At 37.2% G+C, this 20782-nt stretch overlaps 1 protein-coding gene across 5 annotated transcripts in view; it reads left to right on the plus strand.

Annotated features, from left to right (window-relative positions):
- The window catches only part of ALS2 (alsin Rho guanine nucleotide exchange factor ALS2), a 57456-nt gene extending 36866 nt beyond the window's left edge, over positions 1 to 20590 (plus strand). For 4 of the 5 annotated variants that reach the window (XM_035332320.1, XM_035332319.1, XM_035332318.1 and 1 more), the window contains exons 13-34: positions 1165 to 1327; positions 2098 to 2229; positions 2479 to 2607; positions 2924 to 2994; positions 3364 to 3430; positions 3709 to 3911; positions 4052 to 4117; positions 5339 to 5437; positions 5930 to 6094; positions 8392 to 8503; positions 8839 to 8916; positions 9021 to 9154; positions 11236 to 11424; positions 12464 to 12581; positions 13172 to 13329; positions 14041 to 14163; positions 15194 to 15370; positions 15796 to 15841; positions 16764 to 16825; positions 17434 to 17583; positions 17857 to 17953; positions 19318 to 20590. In XM_035332320.1, the coding sequence (XP_035188211.1) occupies positions 1165 to 1327; positions 2098 to 2229; positions 2479 to 2607; positions 2924 to 2994; positions 3364 to 3430; positions 3709 to 3911; positions 4052 to 4117; positions 5339 to 5437; positions 5930 to 6094; positions 8392 to 8503; positions 8839 to 8916; positions 9021 to 9154; positions 11236 to 11424; positions 12464 to 12581; positions 13172 to 13329; positions 14041 to 14163; positions 15194 to 15370; positions 15796 to 15841; positions 16764 to 16825; positions 17434 to 17583; positions 17857 to 17953; positions 19318 to 19356 (2578 nt within the window). In that variant the 3' untranslated portion in view covers positions 19357 to 20590. The remainder of the gene's footprint in view (positions 1 to 1164; positions 1328 to 2097; positions 2230 to 2478; positions 2608 to 2923; positions 2995 to 3363; positions 3431 to 3708; positions 3912 to 4051; positions 4118 to 5338; positions 5438 to 5929; positions 6095 to 8391; positions 8504 to 8838; positions 8917 to 9020; positions 9155 to 11235; positions 11425 to 12463; positions 12582 to 13171; positions 13330 to 14040; positions 14164 to 15193; positions 15371 to 15795; positions 15842 to 16763; positions 16826 to 17433; positions 17584 to 17856; positions 17954 to 19317) is intronic. The other variant, XM_035332322.1, reaches the window with a different exon arrangement.
- The last annotated feature ends 192 nt before the right edge of the window (positions 20591 to 20782 follow it).

The following is a 20782-nucleotide window of genomic DNA, read 5'->3' on the forward strand; positions in this document are numbered from 1 at the left end:
AGCATATATATACTTAATGTTATGAATCTGTTATTATTTAACAATTTTCTATGGAGAGACCTCCATGTAAGGATCTCAAAGCACTTCAAAAATGCAAACTCTCCAAGCAGTTAACTTGGTTTAAATTTACAACTAAGAAAACAACTAAGAAATAATCTTCTGTGAAGAAGAACTTTCTCATTAATGTTTGTTGAACAGGAGAGTTCTTAAATATTGTTCGCAGACCGAGACAAGGTACATTAGTAAGGTGCCATTTCATGCATCGAGTTAATCATGTACAATTCTTAGAGACCCTGCTGTGCAATTCTCTGATCTGGTTCTTTGTCCCTGGGACTTGCTTTCTCAGTCTTATCTGATTCTTGGAGCTTGTGGTTTAAATGCTTCCCAGCTGGATGTGTATTAATGCAGATATGTCATGTGCTAGCACGTGTGCTAACAGATGTGGTGAAGGAGAGGGAAAAGTAGGTTTGTTTTCATTTTAATGAAGAAATCCTGGTTTTGTATACTAATGCATTGTCTTCAGAATCATTTCCCTCTTCTTCTCTGAACTAGATTAGTTCTCCCTCTTGGAAATCAGACTGAGGATTGAACAGATTTCCTGCCTTTCTTTGAGGTAGGATGTAATTTTTCTAGTTAGGGGAAAAACTGGTCAGTTTCCTTGAACAACGGGTGGGGAAGAGCTTATCTGGATATATCTAGGAAAGTGCACTGGAACAAAGTTAAAATTCATTCAGGCCCTCATGTATGAGTCAACAGTTCTAGAAACTTACTACTTTAGTGGTAACGGGGAAGTCATTCCACCTGTTTTAGCTCTTTTTACAGATCAAATATCAAAAGAGAAAAAGGCAATTAGTTATTCTCCAACTGGGGCAATTTAGTCAACTTTCTTCAACCAGTGTAATGACAGAGCTTGTGAGAGTAGAAGCTAAGTCCTGTGTTGCAGTTGGTAGGAAGCTACATGATTATATTTCATTATTTCCTTAAATTAATTTGGGAATAGATTAATAAGCAGCATGCATTTGCCTTTTTAATTCTTATTGCTGTATGAAAATCCAAAAAAGGGCATTCTGTGCTTGTGTCAGTGCTCATGGATGTAAAAGATAACTGATGTTTTAGTGTCGTTCTTCTCTCCTCCCTCTCTTCCCCAATGGCCCTATCATTTAGAGACTTCTTGAGTAAAAACCAGGAGCTGTTACAGAAGCTGTCTGAGAAGAATGAGGAAAATCTGCAGCTAGTGGAAGTTTTGAATGCTCTGTTTTTCATGCCATTTGGACGACTTCATAATTATGCAAGAACTTTGCTAAAGCTTGCCACATGTTTTGAAGTGGTAAGCTGTCTTTGGTATCTATATCTGAATAAATATGCACACTAAACTTATGGCTTGGAAGTAACGGTGTAAAGCAGATGCCACATGATTAGAGGTAGCTTAGCCCTCAGTGAAGCTACCTTGGACTTAGATTTGCTGCGGGGAAAGATCATGCATATTTACTAGCACATTCTTAAACCATACTTGCACAGATCACATGACAGGCAAAAACTTGTTACCCTGCCAGAACTTGTTGGTGTGCTTGAGCACTTAATTGCAAATATATTATTTTGATGTTTGCCTACGGCTTTTCAGTTCCATCTGGCATCGTTAGTGTAGCAGTTCTTGGCTTTAACACTATTAAAAATATTGTGTAAATATTAAGTAGATTTTTTTCTATCCATTTAGATGTGCGTAACTGCACTCTCTTGAAAGAAGAGATGACTTAACCAGGAACAATAGCTACTTGTACATTCATCTCAATTAGTTATTTAAAGTATTCTTCCTAAAATTATTAGCACTTCTGCTACATTTTGTTAAGCTGTAAGAAAGTAAATCATGTAATTGTATGTTAATCAGTCTGCTGTTAGCATTCATGGAACTCTTGTGACTTAAACTCCCAGCATATGTGACCGAGAAAATAACTTACACTGTGATTTTATTAACCAGACCAGTTGTCATAAAATTGGTGCTAATTTAACAAAATGAGCAGTTGTGTTGCAGCTTGGTTAGTGTTGTTGATACAGGTGCTCCGAAACTGCCTCAGCTCTGCCTTGCCTTGTACCCTATAGGCATCTCCAGAATACCAGAAGCTACAGGATTCTAGCTCTTGTTATGAGAGCCTGGCTGTCCTTCTTAGCAGAAAAAGAAAAGAAGCAGAATACACGCTTGGCTTCTGGAAGACCTTTCCTGGGAAAATGACGGTATGATGACAGTTCAGTCCATTAATAATAAGTAGGTGGTATATCTTGCTGTTAACATTGTCCTCTGTGTCCATTATTGATGCTACTCAGATGTAGTTCCCATTTTTATGCCTTGTGTTGTTGTAGTATTCTAATTTTAGAAAGGTTTGGCCTATGAAAGGTTACTATGACAGACAAATAGCACTGACCTTAAATTACAGTCAGTGAGACGTAAGCTTCTGTAACTTGATCTTTAACCCCTACCTGTAGGATTCCTTGCGGAAGCCAGACCGCCGTTTAATCTGTGAAAGCAGCAACAGGGGGTTGTCCCTACAGCATGCTGGAAGATTCTCTGTAAACTGGTTCATCCTCTTTAATGATGCTCTGGTGCATGCTCAGGTAAGCCAACTTGTATCCAGGAGCAAAGCTTTTTCTGTTTCAAATAAAATGACTTGTTTTTCATACAGTGAAGGTAAGGTTTTGAGGCATTCAGTGCAATAGTGTTTAAACAGTAAGTGGTATCTTTTTTCTTGTTCCAGTGTTATATACTGGCATGGTTTCTGTTGGCTATTTCTAGGAGGAAGGTGCATACAAAGAGACTGTAAAGCTCCGTTTTCTTCGGTCCTCAAAGGCAAAAAACAGTGCAGAAAAAGCTTGGGGCAAGGGTAATGGATCAGTCAGTACTCAATGAAGTTTCCATTTTTCTTGCCTGCAGTTTTCAACACATCATATTTTCTCCTTGTCCACACTGTGGGTAGAAGCTCTTTCAGAAGAAGCTGGTAATGTGTGAGTATTATTGATTGTGAAGCTGAAATAATCAGATGCCTTGTGTGGGAGGATGAAGATTTTGCAACAAATTATTTTAAACAAGGAGCAGAATGGGATGAATGCAGACATGTATACCCATTTTTTCTTCTTTTAGAAAGCTTTTACTGTATTTGTGTGTAGGAAAAAAAAAAGAAAAAAGAATAAGGTAGAATCAAGAGGTGAACCAGTAGTCTTTTCTGCTTCTCTTTACTGATGACCTAATATTCAAGTGAATGCTAGTTGGGTTGGGAGAAGGGAGATTAAATATTCATACTCTAAGAAACCTTGCCTTATTTTGGGATGAAATTTCATTAGACTAAAATACAACAACCCTCTCCCCCAATGCAGGAATGGATTGAAGATTACAACACCAGAAGAACAGTTTGTTCTGCTTTCTTCCACACCACAGGAAAAGGTAGGTATATCAACAATTTTTTCATGGCTTCAGTGACATGAATGAATTTTTCTCCTGCTGTAAAACCAAACAGGGAGAAGTATTGCTTAAGTATTTACCAAGAATTAAATATTCCTACAACTTGGTATGCAGGTTAGACCAGTGCTTGACTGTAGCAGGGCTACAACTTACAGTGCTGTACTGCAGAACACAAAGGAGGTTGCATTGAATCTCTCCTCTACAGCAACTACAGCTAAGACAGATGTTAGCTAAATTCTGTGGTTAAAATTCTGTTTCAGACAAAGTGGCTGAGGGCAATAAGCCAAGCAGTGGATCAAGCCCTTAGAGGGACTTCTGACTTATTTCTGTATGGAGCTGGTGGGAACATCTCAAGACAGGAACCTCCTATTTCTCGCAGTGCCAAATACACCTTCTATAAGGACTCTCGATTTAAGGATGCTGTTTATGATGGGAGATGGCTTTCAGGAAAACCACATGGCAGGTAAAAGCATTTGAACATAATGGTTGAAAACAAAGTGAGGTGGTTGCTGCATCAATAAGTAGGCTTATTTACAGATGTTAGTTGGGAATTTTTACGTGAGCTGATTATCTGGTACATGTGTATGACTCTCTATTTTCCAGAGGGACCTTAAAGTGGGCTGATGGAAGAATGTACTCTGGGACTTTTCGGACTGGGCTGGAGGATGGGTAAGATCTCCCACTACTTACAAAGACAGAGGGCAAGGAAAACCTTTTGTTATAGACTATTATGAAGATTATAAGAAGATTCTAAGTCCTTTTAATTAAAGGTTTTGGAGTGAGTCTCGTTTACTCAGGGTTATGTACGTTAAGATTTCTCTATATGTTAATACTTAGATAACCTCATTTATCCACAGTTATGCCTGTTGCCATCCCAACAGACTCTGTAACTGTGTGATTAAAATCTTATTTCATAAAAACTGAAACTGAGGTAATCAGCTGCAGGATGGAGGGAGAGAGTAGTAAAACATTTGAGAAATAATATTATGGTCCTATTGGCTTCCAGCTGTATTTTCAGAGTTTTGAGTTGGAGAGGAAGCTGAAATGTGGTCAGGCTTCTGTCATTTTTAAAATGCACCTTAGGTATGTCAAACTGGTGTCAAACTACAAAACCAGATTAGAACTTTGGTCATGTGTAACTACTAAGTGTAATTAATTAACCATAGCGATTTGGGGGTTGTTGGAGATGGAAATATTGCAAACAAATTCCCAACAGGAATTAAACGCATTGGTATGTCTGTAATAATCGCTATGACTATCAAATGCATATACTTATATTTCAGCATGCATATACTTATATTTCAGCATGCATGCTGTTTTCTCAACACTCAGCAATAGTAATACGTTGTTGGGGTAGATATGCTCTCAGGAGAATCTTCGTAACTGGATTTTAATCTCTTCACAAGATCAAAACCAACAAATAAGTTGTCTGTTCAGGCACATTGAAAATATGAACCATTCTGTGCAACTTCTTAAGCATGATTGGAGGCTAGCATCTTTTCTTTTTTTGGTTTTAATGTTCTTTTATAGCGATATGTTCTCATTTCCATGGAATAAAGGTACATCTGAGTTACCAAGACTTGAAAACAACAAAGGTAGACCTAGGATGTGAGAAGACTTGTAGCCTTTACAAAGCTGAAAAGAACACTGCTGTGTGGTAGAAACACATACAAGAATGTACCAAAATCAAATGAGAAAAGCAGTACAGACTAATCTGGCCTAGCGATGCTGAAATTCCTGCTTTCACTCTTTAATAAAATTGTAGCTGTTGCCATTAGAGATGCATTAAAAATAATATAGAGCATGCTGATTTTAGAATGGATGTGATGTCTTTTTTATGAAATGCATTAGTATTATAGCTGCTTATGTTCCATTTCTGTACACTGACAGATACGGTGAATACAGAGTGCCAAACAAAGCCCTGAATAAGGACGACCATTATGTGGGATACTGGAAGGAAGGCAAAATGTGTGGGCATGGAGTCTACAGGTAACAGCACTTGTGTTGCCCTCATTGCAGAAAGGAGAGCAGGGCTCATGCTCTGGCACACAGTTCCCTTACCAAAGCCTCAGTATCCCTGTATGTAGTTTTCTAGTTGGATTTCGGACTTGTGATTATAGTTAGCTTGGTTTATTTTCTGCTTTGATTTTTGGTGGATTGTTCACTATTGTACTCGTTCAGTTGTTAATATCTATTCCAGAGTTGCTACTGCTTCCCAATAATTCGTTATACTCTTTTTTTTTTTTTTTTTCAGAGGGATAAATATAACCTCTAATATCCTTGCTTGGTGGGGGGAGGTTAGCTTTAAAACAAAGCATCAAATTCAGAAACATAAAAAGCTCACTTATATCCCAAATATCCTTTAACTATAGTTCCTGCTTGGTATGGCCGCAATGTAGTTTTTAAAAGAAAAAAGGGAGAGTTGAGTGGGCAAAAAAGGCGGAGAGGGCAGAATCTTACTTACTCTTTTTTTCATTATAGCTATGCTACTGGTGAAGTTTATGAAGGGTGTTTTCAGGATAATATGCGTCACGGCCATGGTTTGCTGCGCAGTGGGAAGCTGACCTCTTCCTCTCCCAGTATGTTCATTGGACAGTGGACAATGGATAAGAAGAGTGGTTATGGGGTTTTTGATGATATCACAAGGTAAAACTTCAGTTGTTTGAATCCTTAAACACTGGTGTGACAGCTGGGTGCAGAAAGAGTAGGAAAGGAGTTGATCTGGTACTAGCAGTAGTAGTACATGTGCTTATGTTCTTATTTATAGTAGGTATTCTGAGTTGATAATCTAAAGGATGGATCTAGGGATTTCATTTTGTTGATGTATGTAGAGTTGTTGCTGCATTTTTTAAGCCCTTCTTTCCTGTCATATTCCTGCCTGACAGCTAGCACTGAATATGGTATCTCACTGAGGGATGCTGTGTTATTGCTAGAAGTGTTTTTTGTGAATGTTATGAGAGGAATATTCTTTTTTTCTCAGGCCTATAAGATTGAGTTGCTTAGTGACCTGACATCCAGGACTAGGTAAACTTCAGCTCAGGCTCAGGTGTTGCATTGACCTACTCTTTCAGTGCAGTGGAGGGAAGATGCTTCTTCTAAGAGCAGTTTAGTGAAGGTTTCAGAAACAGAATTGTTTCTGAATTGCAGTAAATGTATACATTAAATAGATGGTGTCTGAGCACAGACAAGCATAGTCTGTCTTCTTGGTCACCAATTCAGTGCTGCTTTATTCCTGAAAAGAGGTCTTTTGGTGAGAGCCCAAGAAACCGGGTTTGGTTTAACTGCAATGAAAGCTCTCTAATGAAGCAGAACAGTAAGACTGGAGGGGAAAGAGATTAGGTGTCCGTTTCCTGAAACACAACTACTTTAACATCTCTGTTGTAACAAACCTGACAGTGGTTTTGCATTTAGTCTTGGTGTGGTGGTGTTTTTTTTTTTTCTTTTCTTGCACTCTAGCAATAAGATGTCTCTGCATGCCTTATTCATCTACCTAAGACAAACTAAAGAGATAAGAGTTTTTCTGGCAGATCCACTCACCTCTAGAATTTGTATATGTAGTGGCAGTTCATGGGGGTGAGTGAAGGAGAGAATGTGGCATTTGCTTTCTGTTGCAGAGTTACTCAAATCGGAGTCCCTTTCTCTCTTATCTCAGAAGGTTATAGGAGTGTGTTTGTTTACAAAGGATTCATTTTCTTCACATCTTACTCTTCAGCCCAAGAAAGTAAGGTGTAGCTGCAGAATCATACTATATCTTGCCATTACTGCAAACTAGACAAGCAGGGCTTCTGTTCTGTCACGTGTCCATCTGGTAACAGCATATGCTGCATTTGTCTCCTTAAGAAGCTGTTACTCAGCGGAGACCCCTGTAGCAGACATGAGAAAACCAGCATCCTGCTAGGTTGTGAGTCTAAGCAGCTGGAAGATATCCCTGAATTCAGATTGAAGGCTGAATTTAATCTCTTTACTGTGACCATAATTTTGGGGATAGTAAAATCAAAATGCTCTGTAATAAGCCGAGTTCTGTTAAATCAGTCACTAGTTTCCCTCTAAAAGCAAAGAAAATGTCCTGGATAAGTTAATTTTGTTTATTGCTTTTATACTGTAAACAACTTATTTTTAAGAACAAGTGGAAAGAGAGTTTGAAAAGATTTGGGGCTTGTTTCAAACAACTCTAATCTGACATCTGTGGACTTAAACACTCAGATTTTTTAAATAGTCTGAAAGAGGTGGATATTTACTTGAGAAACCTTTAATTGTTTAATCATTTTTTTCTTAGCATGACCTTTGTTCAGCTATATTATCCAAAGACTTGCTACAATGTGGCCTATTTCCTTACAATTTTTCTGCTCTAGTATTATTTTTGAAGTGTCATATGATGTTGTAGGTCTCCGTCTTAGTCCCCAAGTAGAACAGCTTGATTTATTTTCTTTATTGTCCCTTCAAATTGAGTCATCTGGGTTTAGGTAAAGATGTCAAAAGTTTTGGCAACAAATTGCCTAAAATAATCTTATTGCATCTGTTCTAAATAACTGTCAAACATGTTGGTTAGATGCCTAGTGAGGCTGAAAGTCTCGTTGTGTACAACTTGTTTGCTGATCTAGATGAGACTTAAGTTTCCCTGTTTCTTATTTTCTGTAACTACAGTTTGGGTTCTTTTGGGTAGGATCTGAGCTTTAACACTGTTTGAGATCATCAGGAACAGTTTCCTTGGATGTAGTCAAGTTGTAATTGTGAAAGGAGTTTTTTTTTTTTTTTTTTCCAGTTTCTTTCTATCAAAAAAACTTACATCCATTAAGCTAGTGAAACTAGATTGGCAGACTTGAAGCAAGTGCTCTAGGACTCCTTTCTAATGGTTTCTAATGGTCAAATACCACAATAATGCCAAAGAAAGGAAGGATATGAATGTACTTAAATTGTATTATTCCTACTTCATTTTTCTTAAGAGGAGAAAAGTACATGGGAATGTGGCAAGATGATCTCTGCCAAGGCAATGGTGTTGTAGTTACTCAGTTCGGATTGTATTATGAAGGAGCCTTCAGCACCAACAAAATGATGGTAAGTTGAACATTAGACTTTGTGCTATAATGACTAGTCCTCTAGGTGTGGTAGCTTTTTGGGGTAGATGGGTGGTCATGCAACAGTATGTTAGGTTGTATAAAACTTGCTGTTCTTCTAACCTTCTGTTGTCCTGTGTTTTATTTTTTATTTTTAACTGCCTATGTAATCCCTGCTTTGTTTTACCTAGTACTACTACAGAAGCTGCTTTTTAAATACGTGTGTGTGTGTGTGTGTATATCCTAAGAATTAATAAACATTTCAGTGTGTCTTTAGATCTGCATTGTGGCCTTCTCTTATGCTTACTGCTCTGTTATTTGTGATTCTGTTTATAGGGGACTGGCATTCTGCTTTCTGAGGATGATACAGTCTATGAAGGGGAATTTTCAGATAACTGGACTTTGAGTGGAAAGGTTGGTATTAGTCATTTGTAAACTGTTACCATCTTAAAAAAAAAAAAAATCCATTGGGAAACAGTACAGGAAAATAGTTGTTTTTTTTTCTCTCTTCTCTCAAGGGAACATTAACCTTGCCGAATGGAGACTATATTGAAGGTCTCTTCAGTGGAGAGTGGGGATCTGGGATAAAAATCACAGGAACCTACTTCAAGCCTAGCTTATATGAGAGTGAAAAGGACAAGCCTAAAGTATTGTGAGTGTTAAGTAAGAAATTTCTGGTGTGCTTCAGTGATACTCTGGAATGTAACTATTGGCCTTTTTTTCAAAGGCCAATTAAACTTTTTTAAAAAGTGAGATTTTGAGAACACCTTTCCTGTTTTTATTCCTTTTCCATATCCCTTAGAAAAATCCCTTTTCTTTAGCTGTTGTTGCATTCATATTAGTAATTGAGTGGCGAAGTAAATAATGGTGTGAAATGAAAGGTGATTTGACATGCTGCTACTGACTTGTTGCAGTCCCAGAATCTGTTTATATCTGGACTGACTGTTAGAACCTGAGTTCCTATCTGCTAATAATTTGATTGTATTTGTGAGGGAGAATAAGTTACGTTTGAGGGATTACATCAACTACAGACTTCTCTTATTTCTGTTAACTACTGTGTTGGTAACTTAATTCATTTAATATCATGAAATAGGCTCAGTGAGGGTACATTTGGACAGAATTTAATAGTTACTACACCTCTTTGAAACGGAACATAAGAAAATTACAGAATAACTACTGAATTGGGGGAAACAAAATAAATGTATTGACGAAGATAATATTGAAAAGCATCCGTAATACTATTTGTAGCAGTTGTATTAAATCAATGTGCTAATTGTCTTCAGAAAAAATACATTTGTTTATTTAAGTCATAATTGAGATCTTCCAGTAGAAGAAATTTAAGTAAATTTTAAGAGTTGCGGATGAAAATTGAATGTTTGGTAAAACTACATGCTGGTCTTCAGTACTAGTAATAGTTGTATAGGCTTCAATATCTTTGAAGTTTACTCTCAAATTTCCTATTAAAATGGGAAACACAACTTTGTTTTAACCTAGATTACTTCTCAGTGTGCTTCCTGAAGCATTCACTGATAATTTCTTTTGACAGTGCTGACACCTACAACAGGATGTGAGGTTAAGCAGGCCTCCCTGCTGTACCAAACACTTGCAACCTTAGCAGCTGTCTGCTTTTTACCCCAGTAGGGAGTCTATGAATAAATGTATGTATGTATTTGTGAAGATTGCTTGTGGAAATGAGGGTTTCATAGACCCTTTTCAGGATCTCTTGAAGTTAAAAATCTAATGTTATCCTTTTGTGGAGAGGCTTAATGTCTATTTCTGCTTTGTGAGACTGGAAGCATGGGAACTAATAACACTTTTTTTCCCCCATCTAAATTTTGTGGGAGGAAAAAAAAAAAAGGGAAGGTTTGGCAGTTTCTGGTACTTAATTTAAATCAAGATAAAACTATTAACCCAGGCAGTGTTTATTTCAAAGCCCTAAATTTCATTGTGTGTCTGATACACAGGGGGAACATCAGATCTTGGTTTTCCTTTGGCTATAGAGGATCCCAGAGCTGTGTCTGTCAGTGAAAAGATGCCTGCACTGGCTTTACTTCCAACCAGCATGTCCCTAGTATGTGATGCAGCATTACCTGTAGATAATACTTTAGGGACAGAAGCCATAGATCCATTTTCACTATTTATATGTGTGGATAGGCTTTTTGTACATTCTAGGATTGTGAGATGTTTGGGACATCTTTGTATTATATTCTTATTATATGAATGTGTCCTAAGCCTTGTGAATTAATAATACCAGTGGTGAAGATAAGCCTCCTCAGTTGCAGTATCCTATTTTCTTGGAAATCAAATCGGTGCTTTTCCTGTTTAAACAAGCTGTTTCTTGGAATAATAGAAGAAAGAGTAAGACTGACTTGTGTATTATAAGGTTCATAGTTATTTCTACATGTAGGTATTAAAAATGTTGTAATCTTGTAACTTATATTCTGTTGCATGGATTAATGTATGCTTTAAGGCTGTTCCTTAGCAAGGATAAAAATGGTAAGGATAAAATTTTGGTTTACATTTCATTTTACCAGTTTTTTGTGAGCTCTTTTTAAAAGGTGTTGAGAGTTGAGAAATGCATGTATCTAGGTCTGGGTTTATTCTTAGTGATAAACTGTAGGAGACTAAGTATACCAGCTTTTGATTAAAGTAGTGTGAGACATTAAGTTAACATTAGGCATAAGTGGTTTTTGTAGCTGTATGTGTTGTTTCAAGACTATTCAATTTTAACAGACTAACTGGTGGTTTTATTAGGCGGAAACTTGGGATCCTGGCAGTGCCTCCTGATGAGAAATGGAAGGCAGTGTTTGAAGAATGCTGGAACCAGCTTGGCTGTGAGAGCCCAGGTCAGGGGGATAGATGGAAGGCTTGGGACAACATTGCGGTGGCCCTGACCACCAACCGACGGCAACACAAAGACAGGTTAGTTCCTAGAGGATGTAGTCAGCATGTTGAAGAATGTATTCAGAAATAAACTGGAATTGCACACTAGTCTAGGCCAGAAACTAACTGTAAAAGTTCAGTTAAAACAAACAACAAAGAAATAAAAACAAAATCAGAACTCTTAACTACTCTGCACTGCAAACATCTCCTTTTCAGGGACATGTTGATATTTAGGATTAATTGTTACAGTGTTAAATTCTTCATTGTATATGAATGAGGTGCTAGCTGAGTACTACCAGAAAATCAGTATCTTGTACAGGTAGTTACTGTGTCCAGCTGCCCAGTAAGGGAATGTTCAGTTGTTATGATTCAAATCTGTGCAGAAAAGCAGGGAAATAGAGTGAATGAAAATTCAAGGGGTGGGAAGGCTTAGAGAGCTGGAGAACTTGGGATGTAAGTACAGTATTCCTGGAAACTTATATTTGAAATAGAAGGAATTTCTTGAAACAGCCTTCTCAGGATGTTGCAGAAAATGCTCGTTTCACAGACTTGTCTCTGCAAGGTAAGAGAACTGAGTAGGCAAGATCAAGGGATTAGTGGAGGAAGCTGGCTTTTTAGCAGCAAGAAACTTACCATAAAACGATAATGTGACTTTACTTAATACTGCTGATAGCCAGGAAGTATGTAGTAACAAGCTTCTCGTGGTTATACCTTTCTGTCACGGTGGGCATCAGTGTCTTCCATGTTCCTGATTTTGCAGAGTTGACGCTTTTGTGTTAAAATAACTATGGGTGAGTATTTCCACAGTGTTTGTTCAGATTCAGTTTTGCTGAAGTAAAGGTGCAGAATTTTTGTGCAACAAGTGTGGGAGGAATGGAGAAGTTCAGGCAGAAGAATTCTGTCACCCTTTTAAAGCTAAGGAGAACAAGTGGATTGACTAGTTTCCTATGTGTACTTCCATCTTTTTCTTTATGGCTCATCGCTTTCTTGTGGTAGCTTCCACATTTAACTTCAGTTTTATTAATTCTACGTGTCTCAAACAATCTGTACAATGTCTTTTTCCTTCTTATAACTGCAGCCCAGAATTACTGAGCCGTTCACATACTCAGACACTGGAAAGTTTGGAATTCATTCCACAACACATTGGTGCCTTCACCCTGGAAAAATATGAAAATATCAAAAAATATTTGATAAAGGTATTGTGACTATTAAAAGCTCACGTAGCATGTTGGCAAAGCGGGTCAAACTCATTTACTTGTGTAAGAGCTTCCCTCAACCTCTTTTCGTATTTGCATGTTTATAATCCATGCTATGTCGATTCATATTTGCTCTTAACTTTCTAAGTAATTGAGTTTAATCCATAACTAAGACTAAAATCATTGTGCATCTAATGGATAGTGCCTCAGTTTCTGCTCAGTCACTCTTTTGATTTGTATGCGTTGGATCCTAGTGGAGCATGGTAAAGTACTTGCTGAGTATTTCATGTTAGTTTTAATAAATTTCATGTTAGTTTTAATAATACTGGACAGATGACTTGTCCAAGTAGTAGCACAAATTCCTGAGCAGTCTTGATTCCTGTATGAGCCTGTATTCAGCTAATAAATAAAGTCACTGTTTGAATGATGACATTTATAAAGCTTGCTGTTTTTTTAAATTAATGTGTCTGTCTGTAGTTTTTTGCTTCAAATGGTGTTGTTGGATTTCTGATCTGTCTTTAGTTCCTTTTTTTTTTTACAGCTTGTCCAACATTGACCTATCTGACTATGCAATTAATATTTCACATCAGGCATGTGATACTCCTCTCCATCCGTTGGGCAAGCTGGTGGAAACACTAGTAGCTGTCTACAGAATGACCTATGTTGGAGTAGGAGCTAATCGACGATTACTGCAGGAAGCTGTAAGAGAGATCAAGTCCTACCTCAAACGCATCTTCCAATTGGTTAGGTAATAAGACTTTAATATTAAAGTCAAACTACTGCTGAATTCATCAGAGATACTGTGTGTACTGAAACAGTCTAGTGTTTATGTAGTCCTAGTGTACCAACACCTTTACTCTGTTTTGGGTGTTAGTTATATTTTCTTAAACTTCTTAAGGAGTTCTGAATATTAAGTCAAAAAAACAAAAAAAAAAAAAAAAAAAAAAAACTTCACCGCAGTGACTTACATCCTATATTGTTTTTTAAAATACATATAGAGAGAGTTCAACATGAATTTCCAATGTAGTGTCTGTCTTTTCACAGCATGAATATTTAGTGTTCAAAAGTTATATAAGAGCAGTGACAACACCGAATTGCAGAGTATTCCACTGAAGTTGTTGGCTCATCCATGTTGATATGAAGTGTTTGCTTAGATTCTTGAGGGCAATTACAGCATTAATTGTTTTTTTTCCGCTCTACCAGAATCCAAATTAATAATCATTAGATGTACAGTATGATTTACCTGGAATAAAACTTATAAAGGCCGTACCCTACAATGCCAAAGATACATTTACTACTCTGACATCTCACTTTGTATAAGGCTTCTATTATCTATACTGTTCTAGTCTGCTGTGTTTTATTTCAGCTGACTTTTCTTTCCAATCATCTCTTCTAATGCTTTATTTTGTGGAAGCTTCTTGGAATGATGCCTTAAGTCGCTATGTGTATTGCCATTTAGGTTCTTGTTTCCTGATCTTCCGGAAGAGGGCAGCACAATCCCATTTGCGGCAACAGAGACAAAAGGAAGGCGATCATTCTGCAGTGGGAAGTCTGACTCCAGATCAGAATCTCCTGAACCAGGGTACATTAAAGGCGGGGAGGGGTGGTGGTGGCTGTGAACTAATTAAGGCCTTCTCCCCCCACCCCACTCCCCCCCCACCTTTCAGGAAAGAGTTGTTAACAGAAATTAAGATAAGCACATGTTTAACTGATGGATATAAACAGATGCTTTTTGTTTAGTTTTGATTATTTATTTGGTTAACCAAACCTTGGTGTGTTGGCTGCAAGCATTTAATTCCTGTTGCATGCGATGGTTCTGTACTTAAACCCAAACTTGCTTTTGTCTTTTGCCGGGAAGCAAGCTCAGACTTGGGCCTGAACTTCAGAAAAATATTGAGGGTTTGAGCACTGGGATAATGCAGGTCCAGTGCATGTGTGCTGCATTGTAAAAGTGATGTGGAGCTCAGCCTTGAGTCCACCATTGTCTTGTCCACAGCTGTTTCAGCTGTGGGCAGCGTGAGGAAAGAGGGATCGGCAGAGAACCTTCTGAGAGACCCCAATGAGCTGTGCAGGTGGTATTAGTAGGCACCCCATGTTCAGCTTTTCCTATTAGGATTGCAGCAAGTGGCTACTGAATTCATGAAGCCTGGAGTGTGAGTGTGTGGAGCTAGGTCAGGTACCTCCATGGGTCTTTGACTGTTGTGTAGCTTGTGAAGTTAAAGTTAAGCTCTCAGCAGAGTGCCTCAGAATGAGGGCAAAATGATTAGCTTGAAGATGCAGGTGCAGTTTGAACTGTAATGAAATATCTGGCTTTTATTTTTTGTAGGTCAGAAGTACAATACTCTGTTTAAAACACAAAAGAAGCCCAATACAGTTATGTTGTGGTTCCTCACCACCCTTAAAAGATACCCTATGTGTGGGCTGTAAAGTTACTGCTAAGTATTTCTCAGCACAGATACTACTTGATTGATTTTTGTTTGTTTGTTTACTGTATTATCTTTCCTCATAGTAAAGGCTCATACTAAACTAAAAATTTGTTCCAATTGTTAACTTTCTTCATCCCATTTCTTCTTAAAGGCTTTTTCTTGACCTCCATCTCTTTTTTTTTTTAGGTATGTGGTAACCAGTTTTGGCTTGCTGCTCCCTGTTTTACTGCCACGACTCTATCCACCTCTATTTATGTTGTATGCCTTAGACAATGAGCGTGAGGAAGATATTTACTGGGAATGTGTTTTACGTCTAAACAAACAAAATGATACGGCTCTTCTAAGTTTTCTTGGAGTGCAAGCGTGAGTATGTTTCAACTGAAAACAAAAAATTAAAATAATATTATGATATTTAGTTAGAAAATTTTTTTTTTTTTTTAAAAAAAAAAAAAAAAAAAAAAGATTGTCCTGAGTGTTTTTCTCTGGTAAAAATGTATCTAGCTATATATTCAAGCTAACTTCCGTGGTGGAGAGTGTGAATCAAAACTTCCCTCTTCCAAAAAGATGGGGAGAGCAGGAGGAAGGAAGATTGGTATCGCTACAAAACCAGAGGGAGCTATTTCAAATCCAGCTATCTTTCAGCTATCTCTGTTAGATGTAGTTCTTCTTACTGGAAGAGAATTGCACTCTCAGAGAAGCACATTGCTGGCTTCATTTTTATAAGGTGAAAAATACTTTAAGACCAATAGGCTTTTATTTCTGAAAAGATTGTGTTGGGTTTCTTGCAGGAAATTTTGGCCAGGAACTGTGTCCATCCTTGGTGAGAGTAGAAAGGTATGTTCATTGGGCCTTGGCTTATTGTGTGCTTTCCCTAGTGCTTCTTTAAAGAATCTGAGGTGATAAAGGGTCAGAGAACTTTTGGCCAACCTTTATGCTAAAGAGATGCTATTTTATCTTGCCCCCCCCCCCCTTTTTTTTTTTTTGCTACTTAAAGCTACATCAGTATTTTCTTGCTATAGCTGTCAGTCCGGCTTAGTCACTTAGTGTTTTACTCTGAAAGATTCTAGTTCAGGAAGATGCTTGTAACCATTTTGCTTGGTCACCAGTTGTGGAAAAAGTGTGAGAATATATGTATGTCAAGGAAGTTTTCAAGGTGTTTAGGAGTTGCACCGTTATACACTTTCTGATTATGAGAATTGAATAATTTCTGTTCTTAGTCATCACCTTGACAGTGGCTGAGCGCTGGTATTTATTCAATAGTAGTAGTAATGTTATTCAATCTCTGTGCTCTAGTAAGAATTATTTTAATAATCATTCAGAAAATCATTGGCTCAGTTACTTACTAAGAGATAACATTTATACTTCTATGTTTGTTCTAAACCTGTGGGTCTGTGATTATTGACTGGTATGGCTTCTCTAGACTTCAACTATTCTCCTGTTAAGGTTCCCTCTTGATTGTTAATCGTTGAGATTCACCGATTCTTAGTCTTCCTTGACCAGGAAGATGCACAAAAAGTCTCTGATTCTCATAACATATTCAGTGTTTGGTACAGACTTCCCAGAATATTAAATGAAACTCCTACAGGCTAATATGTAGACAGATTTCCTGGATGACTTTAGCTTGCTGGCGCATTCCCTTCTCATAGCACTTTAAATCTGAAAAAGTCTTTAATGGCAGTGTTGCATGATATGCTGCTTCTTTCCCGTAAGAGTGGGTTGCTAAACCTGAATGACAAATCTTCTCACTGTTACACAGATATCATCAAACACAAAGGATGCCTGCTTTGCCTCTGCAGTTGAATGTTTACAGCAAATCAGGTAATTCTCTGAAGTTACTTTCAGTTACTTGCTGTTCTTGCTATAGTGGTATCTACTCGACTTGACTGATTCTTTATCTGTCACTTTTTTGTTGCTCACCTTACTAGTAGAGGTCAGCTAGAAGTTTCAGAGTTCCTCCTATAAATATTACAAATTGTCCCAATGGAAAACCCAGTATAGCTTTGTAAATGCAAGTACTTGCACTTAAAATCAAAAGCAGGAAGGTACTAATCAAATGTGTGAATATTTTAACAGTTATGACAAAATTACCCATGTTTTGGGAGCTTTCTGTGTCTGTCAGCTGACAGAAGTTTGCTGTAAGAATTGAAGTAGAAATTGAAAGGATTTTTTCTTCTCTTCAACAGTGTTCAACCGGCTTAAAACTGTGAGGACAGTCTTGCTTGTAGTGGTGTGAGTGGTGTGCCTTGAGCCAATGATTATAGCCTGGAGTCTATTATACAGCCTTTGCAGCTGTTCTGGCTGCTGCGCTTTGATCTGTCTTATCTTCTTGGGTCAGAGGATAACTAGCTAGCAAACTGTCTTCCAAATTTAGATGCAGATACATAATTTCTTGTTGTTAGCCTGATTTGCTTTTGCTCTCCATACAGTACAACGTTTACCCCAGCTGACAAATTGAAGGTGATCCAGCAGACTTTTGAAGAGATATCTCAGAACGTACTTGAGAGTCTTCAGGAAGATTTTCTGTGGTCCATGGATGACTTATTTCCTGTTTTTCTCTATGTGGTGCTACGAGCCAGGTAGGTGCTAGCAGTGGCATCAGACAATAAGCTGATCATAGGCTGTATGAGTACTCATTTCTATTAAATACTCCTACTTCTCATTATAGGCCTAATTACTATCTTTTTGTAACTTAGTACATTTTATGGTTTGGTTGTTGGCTTTGGCCTGAATAAATTTTTGTTAAACTGAAATGGATGTGACCTCAGAATAAGGCTAGGAAAAAGCATTTTTTTTGCCCAATATTGTGTAGTCTTCACCTATTTTCTTTTGTCTCTCCCACCACGTGACAGGATAAGGAATTTGGGGTCTGAGGTGCACTTAATCGAAGACTTGATGGATCCTTACCTGCAGCATGGGGAACAAGGCATCATGTTCACTACCTTGAAGGTATGAAAATTATTTGGGGTTATTAAGATTTTTCTTGGTTGCTTAAAGTTGATTAATTCCTAATGATCAATTTGGGAAAATTCTGTGAACATTAGGTTTTAACTTGGACATTTTTGTCAATGTTTTAATTAGGATGAACAAGGGAATTTAACATAAAGCTTAGGATAACAATTACAGAAACTGCTAAGACAAAGGTGCAATGTGCAAATATACTTTATTCAAACATAATACAAGTTGTTATTGACTATTCTGCATGCTCATTTGTATCATGTTTTTCCCCTGTGACTTAAACTTCATTCAAATTTTTATGAAAGGAATAAAGTGATTCCTTGGAGATGAACCATTCTGATAATACTGAAGTCAAATACCACATCAGGATGCCACAAGAATTCAATTTTGCAAGATAAATGGAAAAAAATACATAAATAATCTTCATTCTCCGCATTCTAATTTGTATTCTTCTCTTTATAAGTATGGAAGAGGGGAGAGTCTTTTCTGGTAATAACACGTTGTACAGCTAGGACCTCTGTAGTTGAAAGTAAGCTGTTTGGTTCATGAAAACTGTTAAAACAAGTGAGTTTCGTGACAGGTCAGGCGTGTGGAGCTTTTCTGTGGAGTTGTTTCAGGGGAAGGTTCTTAAACTGAAAAATTAAAAATAGCAAGCTGACCTGCTAGCTGAATGTTATTTTTTTTTCTGTTTGTGCAAACTGGAAATAAAGTTTGGTGCAGTAACAGTGCTTCAAAAAGGAAGATTTGAATTGGTTAAACTTTGTTTCTACTAAATAAAGAGATTCTCAATCTTACTCGGTGTTACCTGAAACAGTTATATGAAGTTTCTTGTCATGGCTGACCAAATGCATATTCGAACCAGCATTAAGGAGTGGTTAGCTATTAGCAACAGGTCAGATGTAAAAGGTAAGGTCAGAGCATTTATCTAGGTGGCAGAAGCTTTGCTTTTCAGTCTGTGTGGTTTTAAAATGTATGAATCTGTGTGTCCTTGTAGTGTAAGAAAATACTTTCATTTTTGTGTCCTTTTATCAAAGGGTGAAGAGAGTTGTTAGCAGAAAATTAACTTCACCTTAGCAAAGTTGGGAACCAAATTCTGTAGAGTCCTGGATCATGCTGTATTGCTTCATTACTATTTGGACATAATTTGTAACTTAAAAGCTCCTATTTATTTTGCTTGTTTACTGCATCAGAAAATGTTGTTTTACAATTCTACTGTATTGTACCCTCTTCCAGAAGGCGTAGTTCTATGTTTTGTTGGATAGGAGAAAAAAATAATCAACCTTTTTATGTATGATGCTTTTATCAGCTTGCTGAGAACTGGAATATATGCTAAAATGAACTTTGTTTTAATTCAGGCATGCTACTACCAGATTCAACATGAAAAACTTACCTAGACCATCGTTTACAGCCTGGCTGTTTGGGTGGAACTTCACTACAACTACTTCCTTTCCCTGAAATGGCACTTAAAATAGAGAACACTGTTGCAGTTCTCTTGTTACAGATCAACATACTCAGTTGTTATTTTTGAACTTTCAATTTTAAGATTGAAAATCTGTGAAGCGTTGATGAAGATGGAAGCTTGGTTTGTCAAGTACTTGCTAAGAAGAGATCTTTTCCTATTCTAACAGATCACTTGCTCCTTTTAAATTAACAATAGTACAAAAAGGCATGGCATCTACATAGAATACATGTGAAAGTCTGGACCGCATGGCTTCTAAAGCAGTAGGTTTCTTTTTATTATTCCTGGTTTGTCAGCAGAGATGTTTAAAGAGAATGAGTTGCACCATAGAACCATTCAGTCTTCCTGAATTACAAGTTTTCTTCCTGAATTACAAGTTTTTAGGTTTAAGAATAGAAACGTTAGTATTTATAATGGGCATCCTATAGTGTGTTTTGGCTGTAAAGATTTTGAGGCATCTGTTTGGAACAGTTGCTGAATGCAGTATTAAATGTGCTGTTTTAGAAATAATCACACTATTATGGACTTCCCTGTTTACTAGAATTATAAATATAGAGGCATTCACCATGCTTTCTGTTAATGAAATGAATAAAAAAGCACTGACAAATTGAAATTCTGGCACTGAATTTAAATGTTCAATCTGAAGGTGTTTAGTTCCATTACTCTGAGGTCTAAGGACAAACTTTCTGTAGAAGCTCATGTGATAGGAGAATGGGAATGTGCTCTTGAACAAGCTGACAATGGATTATGTTTGAGACTTTTGCTTGCTAACTTATTTGGTTATTTATATGTCAGGGTGAAAGAAGTCCACCTTGTTGCATCTTTGAACATGTAAAGGACAAGTAATTTTCCTTGGGGAGTTGTGTGCATTTTTCTGTGGTTTATGGTTAACCTTATTTATATGAATAACACTAATGGATAATTTGGGTGTTGTAGGTGCTGTTCTTTACCATGGCTGACCCAAAAAAGGGGGGGGGGGACCAATTATAGAATGTTATAATGGTTTGTTATGCCAAACTACCATAGATAATGCTAATCATATTTTTGAAATAGTAATCACGGCTTGTGTATTGCTACTTAAATGGAAAGAAACACTGTCTAAAAGCTGTTTTGAACAGTGACTGTAACGTAGCAATTTTCATAATAAAGTAAAAAAAGATTGGTCTTTCCGAAATTACTTTTAATTTTGCTGAAGAAAGGGAGAGGAGAATTCTAGCAATGAGATACATAAAACTATTGCTATACTTCTCATATTTGCAACAGAATATAGAGATAATAGACCTCTTCACGTTTTCAATTATACTGAATAATATGGGGAGAGATAAGTAATAACGTGCATAAAAGGCAAGCTATAAAAAGTT

This window comes from Oxyura jamaicensis, chromosome 7 (assembly GCF_011077185.1).
Source record: "Oxyura jamaicensis isolate SHBP4307 breed ruddy duck chromosome 7, BPBGC_Ojam_1.0, whole genome shotgun sequence".
In the NCBI taxonomy this organism is placed as follows: domain Eukaryota; kingdom Metazoa; phylum Chordata; class Aves; order Anseriformes; family Anatidae; genus Oxyura; species Oxyura jamaicensis.